This window comes from Orycteropus afer, unplaced genomic scaffold, assembly GCF_000298275.1.
Source record: "Orycteropus afer afer isolate SDZICR_OR568_19922 unplaced genomic scaffold, OryAfe1.0 scaffold00053, whole genome shotgun sequence".
Lineage (NCBI taxonomy): Eukaryota > Metazoa > Chordata > Mammalia > Tubulidentata > Orycteropodidae > Orycteropus > Orycteropus afer.
The window spans coordinates 7543183-7557183 of record NW_006921640.1 but is presented as its reverse complement, the minus strand read 5'-3'; the positions used below and the strand labels follow the sequence as shown (position 1 = coordinate 7557183).

At 43.2% G+C, this 14001-nt stretch overlaps 1 protein-coding gene across 1 annotated transcript in view; it reads right to left on the bottom strand.

Annotated features, from left to right (window-relative positions):
• SCARA5 (scavenger receptor class A member 5) overlaps nucleotides 1–14001 on the bottom strand; it is a 180692-nt gene that overhangs the window by 41534 nt on the left and 125157 nt on the right. Inside the window, exons 4-6 of the mRNA XM_007938729.2 lie at nucleotides 9663–9743; nucleotides 8298–8396; nucleotides 6159–6215 (exon numbers count right to left, since the gene is read on the bottom strand). Of these exons, the coding sequence (XP_007936920.1) occupies nucleotides 6159–6215; nucleotides 8298–8396; nucleotides 9663–9743 (237 nt within the window). The remainder of the gene's footprint in view (nucleotides 1–6158; nucleotides 6216–8297; nucleotides 8397–9662; nucleotides 9744–14001) is intronic.

Below are 14001 nucleotides of genomic sequence, written 5' to 3'. Positions count from 1 at the left end.
GTGAATTTTGTGTCCCTGTGTATTTTCAGTTACTATACATAAACTTTGGGAAGGAAACATTTGAAAACATTTTCCATTGCACACATCTTTCTGCATTTGCCTCCACAGAACAATTACTTTATATTATGAGGATAAAGAGAATGAATTAATGAATGAATGAGTGCATTAACAAACGTGTGAATGAGTGAACACTGCCAGATTTGTGCTGGGTACATCTGCATACATTCTTTCAGTAAACCTATTTTATCTTTTTTGGTTTACACAAGTATGGAGAATATGAAAAGCAAGTGCAGTGGGAAGGGCTTTGCCAGCAGATGCAAAAGAACCAGGTTAAGGCAACCAAGATTTGGTGAAATAAAGAGCAAATTCTGAGCCAGAGGATAATACCTGAAAAGTGAGAATTGCTAAGGAAGAAATGAGCACCTTCACACTGAGCAGCGTAAAGAGTAAGCAGAGTAGCCCTGTCGGAAGACCAGGTGAGAGAGAGAATAAAAGACAACCCAAGATGGTAGCAGAGTGGTTAGTAATGTGGATTCTGGGCCAGACAGACCTGATTTGTATTCTGGCTGTGTCCTTTACCAACTCTGGTGACCTTATTCTTTCTCCCCTAGTTTGCTCATCTCTAAAATGGACATAATCATATCTTCTGAATATTACTTTATGTACTGATAGAAGGAACAAAAATGTTCCTTCCAGCAGGACCAGGTACAAGTGCATTAGTAGTATTATCAAAAACCAAACTCACTGCCATTGAGTCGATTCCAACAGATAGCGACCCCCACTGGGTTTCCAAGGCTGTAAATCTGTGTGGAAGCAGATTGTTTCATCTATTTTCCCGCCTTTTGGTTAGCGGTCAAATGGCTTAACTACTACACCATCAGAGCTCCTTTAGTAGTAGTATATGAGTGTTTATCTTTTCTTAGAAGTGTGGTTTACTTTTATCTCATGTTGCCAGGGCATTAACATTTTATGAGAACTAAGAATGTATTTGTACATAAATTAATAAAGAAATGTATCTGTATATATAAGGTCCAGTAGCTCTGTCTCTCCCTGCCTGAAATAAGCCTAACTTCTGGTATGACAAAGGCCCCTGGGTGGTACAAACAGTTTGTGCTCCAAAAAGAAGGCCTAACGATCTATGTACTCCTACAAGATTACGGCCATTGAGAACCCTATGGGGGACAGTAATACACTGACACGCATGCGGTCGCCAGGAGTCAGAAATCAACTCACGGCAATGGGTGTTACAGTTTTCTAGTACTACATTATCCTCAACGGATTCCCTGGTATACCTAGTACAGCCAACTCTACGCACAAGAAGGGAGTTCAGTGACTCAAAAGGACTAGTTTTGCATCCCTTATTCTAAAACACAGAAACATCTCAGCAGCTATGGGAAAACATCTCAGCAGCTATAGGAAAACCTATCTAACCACCATCCCCTCAGACAATTCTACTGAGATCAACTGCATGCTGGAGTGCCCACCAGGTCACCCTCCCCACTACTTGTTTAAATCTTGAAAACATACACAAGGTGTTAAAACATTTTTCAAGTTTTTTTGAAATGCCAATGAAAACTATCAACAAGCATTGGCTTACAATTTACCCTTCACTCTGTATATTTTTATTTTCCCACATGACACCAAATTGAGAAAGGTTTTTTAAATGATCTGAACTTAGGTCCTTCCTTTGAATTCATGCTATGGGACTTAAAACTAGACCTGTTACCTAGCCCCCTTGCTGTACAAATATTTATTTTTTCTTCAAATTGACCATATTCTAGGGTAAAACAAATGCTTTCTGTCTTGAGATGTGTGTACATAACTCTCTTTTTTTTTTTTTCCTGGCCAAACTCCCAAAGCCAAACATGGAACTGAATGACTGATATTGCCCATACCAGAAAAATCTTTACTTCCTACCAAGCAGAAATCAGAAGATCTGGATTCTAGATCCAATTTGGCCACTGATCTAAGCAAAGTGACCTTGGGGAATGCTCTCCATCTCTCTAGCCTTGGCTCCTCTTCAATGAACTGGTGGGGTGGAGTTGGAATATGAGAGAAGTTAATCTAAAACCCCATCCAACTTTAAAATTCTATTACTCCAGATCAAAACATGAGTAAAAATTGCAAGATTTTGTTCTGAAAAATATTTTAACATTGACTCAAAACATGGCTCACTAGAAGTCTTCTGCATAATGTACTCTTCAAAGGAAAACCCTCACCTTCCTATTCTGAAGTGAGGGTATCTATTTTGTTTTTCTCACCAATCCCATTAATGTAATAACATCTCCACCTGCTGGAACTTTACGTTTTTGCTACTAAAGGTTCACATTTAGGTGTTGGGAATGGCTCCATGTTGTTAGTTACCCTCAAGTTGATTCCAACTCACGGTGACACCATCCGTGCAGAGTAAGACTGTACTCCATAGAGATTTGAAGGCTGTGACCTTTCAGAAGCAGGTCACCAGGCCTGTCTTCCAAGGTGCCCCTGGATGGGTTCAAACTGCCACCCTTTCTAGTAGTAGTCAAGGACTTAACTGTTTGTGTGACCTAGAAAACTCCTAAAGGCTCCATAAACAACAACAACAAAAAAAAATTGCTATCATGTTGATTCTGATTCATAGTGACTTTATAGGAAAGGGTGGAACTGCCCCATAAGGTTTTTGAGGCTGTAAATCTTTACAGAAACAGACTGCCACATCTTTTTCCCATGGAATGGCTGATGGGTTTGGATTGTTGACATTTGGGTTAGCAGCTGAGTGCTTAATCATTGCACCACCAAGGCTCCTAGAGGCTCCATAGCCTCAGGCAAAAGCTGGGTTACCAGAAACCAGCTTGGTTAACAGCTCCTCTTCTGTGGTATTCACTTTTGGAGGAGGGCAAACTCTGGTGTTGAGAATTCCTTCTTCCCACCCATTAAATCCTATGCTGGAGCTGCCCTTGCTCTGGGAAATTTGACTTAAGAAACCCCCACAAGTGGGCATTCAGTGTTCGTCAGAATTTCCACACTTTTCTGAAAGATGATCCTTGGCTTCCTCCTTAGAGCGTTGGTCTCAGGGATATAGTTAACATCTCTGGGACTGGAGATCCTTGGAAACATAACCAGGAGTCTTAATATAACTTGGTGTTAGCTTGGTCAGAGGCAGGTGAGAGGGTGGAGGCTGTGGGAAAGCACAGACCACCCTTGGGACAGGCACAGACCCAAGGACTGTATCACTTCAGTGGTGCCTCTTCAGCCTCAGGCCCTTAAGTCAGTTTCTAGAGATACTTGCTGAAAAATCACTAAGAGTTTTAAGGCTCCCTGGAGAAGACCAACCTGCTCTCCCAGACCACTGGTCTAAGCTCATTCCAGAATTAAAGAAGTCAGAGGTCTGAGGTTTTAGCTCCAGCTCTGTCATTGCCCAATGACTTGAGAAAGTCTGGACTTCTGAAGAAGAGGAGATGGATGGATGACCTTCCAGTTTTGTTATTCTATAATTTCTGTATCTATCCCAAATTCCTTCTCATGTTGTGTAAAACCCCCTGTCCACAGAGCTCTCTTTACTGAGCCAACTCAACTTTTAGTTTCATCACACATGGAAACTACTTTTGGGGTCTTGTCAGGGGAAAGGAAGGAAAAGCTTAGTGCTTTGTGCAAGGGAGGACTGTTATCTGAACTCTGGGTTCCAGTAAGGGTGTAACCTCTTCAGGGCAGGAAAGAAAGTCCCTGAGGAATGGCCATCTAGAGCTGATGTCAGTCTCTTGGTGTGTAGTCAATAAACTCTAAGGCCAAGTGGATTAGCCACCCTTCCCCCATTGCTCCCACTTTATTCCCAGGGGAATCTTACACTACTGTGCCTCTCATTTCCCCTCCCCACAATGCTTACCTCTCCCCTTGCCCTCAGCCTCAGACACCAATCCAAGTGCAGAGCCCACCCAGCCAGCCCAAGGAGCAAGGTAAATAGCCAGAAAAGCATCCTTCACATTCATTCACCAAAAACTACTGCCTTTCCCCAGGTTCTACTACTCTTGGACCTCCTCCTTTCAAGAACACGGCCAAAAAATTCCTGAGAAGAACCCCTCCGGTATGTGGACAGCATTTCTGATCTCCTTTCAAAGGTCATCCTTCCACAGTTCCTCCCTTCCTCTTCACCCCCATCAGGATTTATTTATTTTACAGAGTTAAATGTCAAGATCCTTCTTAGCTACCTTGGCAACATTCTGTCAGAAACCAGTCAACAAACAGAGTAGGAGAAAGCAAGCAGCACTGCTAAGACAATCTTTAGCAACCAGCCCACTATAGATGTGACTTAGATTTGTCACAGATGTCTTAAATAATATCCAGACCCCCTTCCTTTGCTTTCAAACCCTTTTGGCTCCCAGCAAGGTCCACCAGATCTCCTCATTTGGCTAGGATACTTCCAGTTAAGCCCTTGGCTGCTCTTGAAAGGGACTTTAGATAATGGTAGGACAACTGAAAAATATAAACTGTTTTGTAGATTATAACATTGAAGGTGAGATGGGCATGGGGAGTCCATGGTAAGCCAAGGCATTTCCATAGGTTATCAAGTATTTCTATCACTTTGGAGTTTTCAAAGTGCTGTCACACACATTTATCTTATCTGATTCTTCTAACCACTCTCTTAGGGAAGGGAAGGACAGAGGACATGCGAGGTGAGCTTAAGTGTCATAGTTGGAGTCTGAGACCTTGGGAAAGGGCTCTTTTCAGGAGGGAGGTCTGCTGGTTCAGGGCAGAAGCCAGTGAGAAAGGAGCGAGCAGGCCCTTCTGTTGGCCTGGCCAGGCTTTTCTCATCTCCTTTGCCCTGACTAACCCCTGCCCCACCCCACTTGTGCTGCTCAGCCCTACCCCACCCTGCTCCTGCACTAACTGGGAGGAAAGTATCATTTTAGGGACCTATGGAAACTAAGGAAGACCACCCTTAGGGAAAACATCAATCTGGGTCCCACTTGTGAATCTGCCTAGGTTCTAGAACCTAGAACACAAGCCCTCTTTCCCCAGGCCAGGTGTCTGCAGAGCCAAGAGTAGAGCCCAGATGCTTTAAACAAGGATAATCTGCTTATGGCCGCACACAATGGCAGCATTTCAGAGCCCAACAAATACTATGTGCTAGTATTTTTTTGAAAGCTGGCTAGGAATATCAATTCATCCTTGTCTGGAAATCTCTCCAAGATTCTACATATTGCCTATTGGGGAAAAAATAAACCTCAGACAAGAGTGCTATAACTAGATAAGCTGGCTTCCCTTGTAAACATTCTAGAAAGGCTTCTTGTCAGAAAGACGCCCTTTCTTGGACTTGGTTGGCTGCCAAATAATGAGCTCTCCAGCCTTACCACTTGATTAAAGGCAAAGGAGGAAAGCAGAGTGGTCCAATCTCTTACTGCAGCTTTGTAATTTATCCTCTGTCTCTCTAACCAACCCCCCTCCCGTCCATGGACGTATTCATGGAAATAATACATTTTAGTAAGTTGAGTAACTGAATTTTAGCAAGATCTTCAATGATTTTAGAAAGTATATCTAAAGTAGATATTATGTGGAATAGTAATAACACATATTGAGTCCTAACCAGGGGCCCAGGCACTGCAATAAGGGCTTTACATAGATTAAGCATTTAATTATCACAATGGCCCTTTGAAGTTGGAACTCCTACTATCTTCATTTCATATATTAACAATCCTGAGGCACAGAGATCAAAAACCAAAACCAAACTCACTACCATCAAGTCAGTTCCAACTCATAGCAATCCCCTTTGGGTTTCCAAGGCTATAAAACTTTACAGAAGTAGATTGCCCAGTCTTCCTTCTGCAGAGTGGCTGTTGGGTTTGAACTGCCAACCTTCTGGTTAGCAGTCAAATGCCTTAGGCACTGCACTACCAGAGCTCCTTGAAGCACAGTGATTACACAGCTAGTTAATGAGTCAGCCAGGAGGGAGCCTGGGCTATCTGCCTCCAGATCCATCCACACAACCTCCAGGCTTATACCACCTATGGAAACAGTCTGTGCTCCTAAAGTAGCAGAGCCTTAAGGTAGATACGACTGCTCCTATGACACTTCAGCCCTGGCCCTTGGCCCCTCCAGACTCCAGACCCCTAATCTTGGGCTGTGTGGCAACAGCTACACCTGTGCTGATACACTATCCAAGGTTGCCAACAGAATTTCCTTACTGGCATCTCGTGCTCTGTCTCCTCTCTCTCCTTTCTCTCCTTTTGGGCCTCGGTCACCTGAAACAGAGGAGAAAAACTGTAATTAAAGATGGAAACAAAACCTATTTGTGAATAAAAGTTATCTGAAAGAGACCTATTGACCTAGGTCAAGAGACACTCTCAGGCCAAGTCAGCAGCTCCTGGAGGGAGGATAACCCACTGGCATTGAGTGGATTCAGACTCATAGTGACCCTACAGGACAGAGTAGAACTACCTCATAGGATTTCTAAGGCTGTAAATCTTTAAGGAAGCAGACTGCCTCATCTTTCTACCTTGGAACAGCTGGTGGGTTTGAAATGCTGACCTTTTGGTTAGCAGCCAAATGCTTTGACCACTATGCCACTAGGGCTACTAGGGAAGATAGAAGCACCAGCTATTAGGTTGCAGGTTCTGGTCACCTGGGGGAGAAAGCAGAAGGCCCAGGTGAAAAAGTCTAATTTCCTTGTAATTAATGTAGTGAAAGACAGCACCTCCCAGTACAGACTACAAGAACATGTGATATTTAGCTAAAAGAAGAAGAAAAAAAAAAAAGCATAGATTTTCCTACTAAGTAGTCAAGGTTTTAGAAGTCCACATCTAAGAACAGTGAGAGGGAGAAAAAAAGTTTCAATTATATAGAGAGCAAGAAAGGTTATATGTCAGACATATCTTCCGGCAGAGGCTATAAAACACGAGAGAGATTTTCCCAGGGAATTGTGGAATTTCCTTTTGAGGAGATGGTTAAAAGAACAGAGCACTCTTCCTGCCTGGTATCTCATTCTACAAAGGAGAAGGCTCTGATACCACTCAATGGGCATTAAAAAAGACCAGGGAATTCTGTTCCAATTCCTTCTAGAAAGGTAACTCTGCAAATTGCATATTATCCAGTGAAAAGAGCAAGTCAACAAGTTACAGGACAGAATGCCTAGTGTAACATAAGTTTTATAAAAACAAAGGCAACTATATACACATATATGCATATATGTATGTGCTTAGAAAAATGTCTGGCAGGATATACTCCAAAGTGTTTATAGTGGTTATTCCAAGGAGTAAGTGCTAAAGGAAGAGGGAGAGGGAATTCTCATTTTTCACTTTGCACATTTCTGTACTATTTAATTTTCTTTTAACAAGCATGTACTGCTTTTATAATCAAAAATCATTTTATAATTTTATAAATCAAGTTTTTAAAAAAGTACATCATGAAAGAAGGGAAAACCTCAGCCTGTTTAACCATTAACCAGAAAGGAGAATAAAATGTCCTAGTGATCTAAGGTCGAGAGACCACCCTAGACATGGGCCACTTCAGACAGCAGTAGGTAAATGTAGGGAAGCTTATCTGACACGATGTTAGGAGGTTTGGACACTTTTGAAAGGAACATGAAAAGCGAAGGTCCATAAATTAGGTTCTCATAAAAATGAAAAAGGAAGTTAAAGTTAAGGAAGTTACGTATCAACAGGAAGAAAAATACAAAAGAAATGTTGGCAATGTAAAACTTAGAAATGAAGTTCAAAATCTGGGAGAAAAAAATGTATATATATAGAGAGAATGTTAAGACTGAGCAGTAGTGGTGAGAAGGTGGGCGGTACTAGGGCTGCCAGCCTAGAGATGTGCCACCAGTGTTTCTTCTTCAGGCTTATCCTTCTGGCTTTCCCCAGTTACAATCCTTGGGTGCAACTAGTGGTGATGCTACATTTTCTGAAGTACTTTAGACTTTTCAAAGCATTTCACACATGTATGTCTCATTTAATCCTTTTGAAAGGAAGCCCTGGTGGTGCAAATGATTAAGGGCTCAACTGCTAGTGCTAACCTAAACCACCTAGCAGCTCTCTGGGAAAAAGACCTGGCAATCTACTTCCATATAGCCAAGAGAACCTCCAATCTGTCACATGGGGTCACTACGAGCCAGAATCCGTTGGATGGATGGCACCAAATGACAACAGCAACAATCCTTATCACAGCCCCACGACATACGTTAAGCATGATGAAGATTTCCAGTTTTTAGACAAAGAAACTGGAGCTTCAAGAGATGAAGTGACTTTCCCATCCACTTGTTCCAATGCCCAAGCTGCTTCCCAGGGGCTATCAGTAGGCAAGGCTGAGGGTGCATTATTCACTATTACCTTTGAATCCACGCATGCCCATTGGTCCTGTGGCTCCCAGCTTCCCATCATCGCCTTTTGGGCCAGGCAGTCCTGGGGTCCCTCTCTCCCCTGGCAGACCTGGGGAGAAAATAGACACATTGTGGAACCATGGACTCAGACAAGTAAAGCCCTTAGAATCATTGTCTGGCTCAGTGATCTACCTCAACAACAGATCCTCCCATAACCTCTGCTTTCTAATTCTTCTGTCAGATAAGTTAAAGATGCTGTAAAAGCAGTGTTGAAAAGGTCAGCTCAAATCTTCAACATTAGCAATTTTTATCTAGTTGGGCTCAGAGCCCTTCCTCCTGAGAGGTCCAACTCTGTTGTGAGTGATAGTTGTGGTGCCAACCCTATTTGGGAGCTGTCTCTTCACCTCTAGCTGTGCTGGAGATTTAGATCTGGCAAATGATTTTTGAGTACTTTCTACGTGCCAAGCATTGTTCTGGATGTTTTTCAGACTATTATCTCATTTAATCTTCATAACAAACTTTGAGGTCAGTATTATTTCATCTGTGCTACAGATGAAGAAATTGAGGCCCAGAGAGGTTAAATAACTTGTCCAAGGTCACACAGTATAGAGTGTTAGAAACAGGATCTGAGCCCAGGTCTTTCTGAAGTGAAAGCTCATGGTCAGTTGGCTTCATCATGCTGGATGAAAAGGGCTGACTGGTACTAATGGATGAGGGAGAGGGTAGAGGTCAATAGTGAGTAGGAGGAAGATGTAAATTTCTCCAATCCAAGTTAAGGGGGGGAAAAAAGGTCCATTGCATTCATTATTCTCATAAGCCCAGGGAGGTATAGCAAAGCAGAGGAGAGGCTGAGGAGGAGGAAGGGAGTTAGCAAGGTCAGTAGATGGGATGGATGGCCTGCTGCCTGACCAACCCCAGGGCTTTAGGCCACAAGTCCTCATGGCCACAGGCCTGCACTTCACTGTAGAGAGCCAGAATCAACAAATGCTTTCACTGAGTGAGAGCCCTGAGCCCCCAAGAGGCCTGACCTAAGCTCATCGTTAACTCTGCAAACCAGAGCACCCTTAACTAATTACTCTTTTTTTGCTTTGAATGTTAGTTGGTTTTCTTTGGCCTTTTTTCTGAAATGTGGAGAAAACCTGTCTCTCTGTACTTATTCCTCTAATGCTAAACTCAGATGGCTGGAGGAGAATGAGGTGGCCCCAAGAGGGTGGGAGGGCCTCAAAGACGGGTTGGTTGAATTTCCTCTTTTTCCCTTCTTACATGGCTCTCTCTCTTCCAAAGTCCAAAGGTTCAGTTTCCACAACATTCTGAATCTAGTGTAAGATATGCCTGTGGCTCCCAGCTCCTCCCATACCTGGCATCTCCCCATTACCTCGAAGTCCAGGTAATCCAGGTATTCCAGGCTCGCCTTCCTTCCCTTCATCCCCTCGATCACCTTTGGGTCCTGGTGGTCCTGAAAGAGTTACAAATAACACGAAGGTTAAGAAGTAGGATATCTGCAGAGGAAACCACACACACACACACACACACACACACACACATACACACACCCTTAAGAGAGGAAAGGTCAGCATTATACTTTGGAAGCACTAGGATGTCACCTAGGTTGGTCTGAGGAGATCAGGCAAGCCTTCCTAGAAGGCATAATACCCAAACAGAAGTCCAAGGATAACCAGAAGGTAACAAAAGTGTAAAGAAGTCCTAATGGCATAATGGATAAGTGTTTGGCTGCTAACTGAAAAGTTGGCTATTTGAACTCACCCAGCTGCTCTGTGGGAGAAAGACCTGGCAAATTGCTCATGTAAAGATTACAGTCAAGAAATCTGGGGTTAGTTCTATTCCATTACATGGGGTCTCTAGGAGCTCTGGTAGCTCAGTGCCTAAGGCACTTGACTGCTAACTAGAAGGCTGGTGGTTCAAACCCACCAGCCACTCCTCAGAAGGAAGATGGGGCAATCTACTTCTGTAGTGATACTGCCTTGGCAACCCAAGGAGGGGTCACTATGAGTCGGCTCCGACTCGACGGCACATAACAACAACAAAAACAACAACATGGGGTCGCTATGAGTCAGAACCAACTTGATGGCAATAACAATGACAACAGTCTGAGGGAACAATCCCTATAATGGCTTAAAGGTAAGATATGATGGAATACGAAACTGGGGAGTTCACTGGGTTAGAAAGTAAAAGGTCTTGAAGACCAGGCCTAAATGTTGGAATTTACCCTGGGGGTACCAGAAGTCACAGGAAGGGCCTGAAAAAAGAGCATTGTCAGATCTGCCTATGAGAAGACCACTCTGGTTGTGGGGTGGAATGTGGATTAGAGCAGGGGAAGGCCTGAAACAGGAAGATCAGTAAGGAGGCTGCAATCCAGGAGAGAGGTGATGGAGCCTGGAATCAGGAAAGTGGTGCTCAGGAGGCAAGTGAGAGGCACATTCAAAAGCTGTTTAGAAAGTAGAAGAGCCAGAACTTGGCTAAGTGTTGATGAAGGCAAGTAAGGAGACCAGGATGATGTTTAGATTTCTGGCCTGAGTGCCTACTTGAAAGTCTGGGTTTCTAATTACTCCTGAGTGGGGCTTTCATGGTGTGGAAAGTGTTTTAGCATGTTGTTGTTGTTGCTGTTAGGTGCCGTCAAGTTGTCTCTGACTCATAGCAACCCTATGCACAGCAGAATGAAATACTGCCTGGTCCTGTGCCAGCCCCATGATTCTTGCTATACCTGAGCCCATCATTGTAGCCACTGTGTCTATCCATTTTGTTGAGGGCCTTTCCCTTCTACATTGACCCTCCACTTTACTAAGCATGATATCTGTGGTGGTTATGTTTGTGTGTCAACTTGGCTGGGCCTGGTTGAGTGGCTGGGCAACTAGTGGTGGTTATTCCCATGATGAGACTGGCAATCAACTCCATGGTGGAACCTACCACAAGCAGCTGAGTAGCTGCCTTTGGGATGTGGTCTGCTTCCCATACATAAGAAACAACTTTGGGAATGGTCTCTAGTTTATGGCATGCTTGAACCCTGCATGTAGCTGTGTTGTTGTTCAGCAGCCTGCCATGCTCTGCCAACCTTGGGACTTTCAATGGACTTGAGTTAATGGCCTGCCGTGTGATTTGGTAACATTGGGCCTTTTTATTTGTCAATCTTGGGCTTGTCAGTCTCAGCAGCCAGCAGCTGTCTGAGTGAGGAAAAGCCTCTAGCTTCAGTAGGCTGGGAGCAGGAGGCAGAGCTGAAGCCCAGGGCTAAGGAAGTTTCAGTCCCTAGAGCCTGGCACTTTGAACTTGGACTTAAAGCCTCCTAATTGTAAGAATAAACTCCTGTTTGTTAAAGCCATCCCATTTGTGGTAGATATTCTTGTCAGAGCGGCCCTAGGTAACCAGAATAATATCCTTCTCTGGGGAATGGTTCCTTCTGACAACATGACCATGTTTTAGCATATATGATTTTATCTAGTCCCACAACACCACCGTATGTTGAAGTTATTTGTCTGAGGTCACACAGCTAACTAACAAACCAAAACTCACTGCCATTGAGTTGATTCTGACTCATAGCGACCCCCATTGGGTTTCTAAGGCTGTAAATCTTTACGGAAGCAGACTGACTCATCTTTCTTCCATGGAGAGGCTCGTGGGTTCAAACCACTCACTTCTGGTTAGCACCCAAATGCCCTAACCACTACACCACGAGAGCTCCTTACTAACAGGTGAAAGAGTCACTATTTCAACTTAGATCTGTCTGACCCCAGTCCACTCTGCCAAACCCACTAAATTGATGGCTTGCTATTTCCAGAACATATTGTACCTTCCTGCCACCACACCACTGAGCCTGCTGTGCCCATGCTGGCGAGCCGAGGAGCACCTCTCTGTGATTCTCCTGCCACCACCTGCCCGAGATCTGCTCATTGCCACCTTTTTGGTGGTAAAACCTTCTTGGACAGATTATTCCTACTGAAAGTGGGCACGATCTGTTTGTATCATTTGACATTTACCTCATATTGCCTCACCCTGTTAGTCATAATATATGTGGACTCTCTTTCTTAACAAAATCTCCTGTTCCCTGGAACAAGGACTATAAGTGCTGGGCTACTAATGAAAGGTTGGAGGTCTGCGTCTACCCAGAGGTTCCTCAGAATAAAGGCCTGGCCAATCAGGCTTCTGAAAAATCAGCCACTGAGAACCCTATGGAGGACAGTTCTACTCTTGAGTCATTGGAGTTGACTTGAGAGCAAGTGTTTTTTTTTTTTTTAATCTGCTCTGAAGAACCAAACCAGACTCTAAGTTCTTGACTCCCGATTCTACTGGTCAAGCTGCTTTGTGAGGGAAAAAAAAAAAAAAAAAGAATCAAGAAAAATGCCAAAATCATATAGCCACAGCATAGCAGTAGTATCTTTTACAATAAATGTTTGATGAATGAACAACTCAGTGATATCAGAGGATGTTAATACATACAAAACAACCGAGCAGCCAAGATCGAGATGTACTGATACATTCCAAAAGTTGGCACTGTCCTCAGACCTTAACCAAAGATGACAGTTGTTTAATTAATAATGTTTAATAAGCAATTTAAAAATTTGCAAATTACATAAATCATTTAAGGAGGACTCAGTTTTGTAGACATTGTCCTCTCTTTTGTGGAAAAAAGAAAAGCAAAGATTGGCCATATTTATACTAAGTCTCAGATGACAGGATTGAGGCACAGAACTTGTTTGGAACATGCCTAAGATTATAAAACAAAATGAAAAGCATCATTAACAAATGAGCTTCACAACTTTCATTTCAGCAATTATCCACTAGTTTAAGTCTGCAGAAATGTAACATCTCTGCACACAGTCAAGCTCTGTGGCTAGGCTACAGTTCTCCACTGGTACACCCTACCTGCTCTCATTCCTCACTGACTCCCTCCAGCCCTCTCCATAGGGCACTCAGTGCTCCAGGGATTCAGCTGGCCATGGATGCAATGGGCCTCACACTTCAACTTCTTCTATTTGCACTGATGTGGATGTGACTCAGAGTATGGATCTTTCCCTATTTTCTTTATAATTTTCTTTCTTATTCTCATAAAGGGAGAATGGCACCAGTGGAATGACTTGAATGGAACTTCAAGCACTAGGACATCAGGGTGACAGAGATAATTTGGGAAGTTGGGGTTGAGTATGGATTTGGAATATCTTGGGTTCAGGTCCTGGTTCTATAAAAACAGGGAAAAAGTCCTTTCTTATGCAGTGATGATGGTTGTTGTTAGGTACCTTTGAGTCAGCTCCAACTCATAGCAACCCTATTACAACAGAATAAAACACTGCTCAGTCCTGAGTTATCTTCACAATCGTTGCTATGTTTGAGCCCATTGTTGCTGCCACTTAGTGTGAACCCATCTTATTGAGGGTCTTCCCCTTTTTCACTGACTCTCTACCAAGTATGCAATGGTAGTGAGGAGTAAATGGATTAAATGACACACTGGATATAAAAGGTCTTTGTAAATCTTTACGAGGTAAGGCCATTCCTGACCCATCTCTACTTCACCTTTCATAATGTTTCATCAGAACTACTGTAAGATTACTGCTTGTGATTATTCTAAAGTGCCAGGCTAGGATTGGCCATCCAGTGAAAGGCAGTTTTTTTTTTTTTTTTTTTTTTTAAATAGTTCTACACATTGACACAATTTTAAAAACACAGTGAGGGCCTTTGACCAAGACAACCCCATTGACGTTCAATTG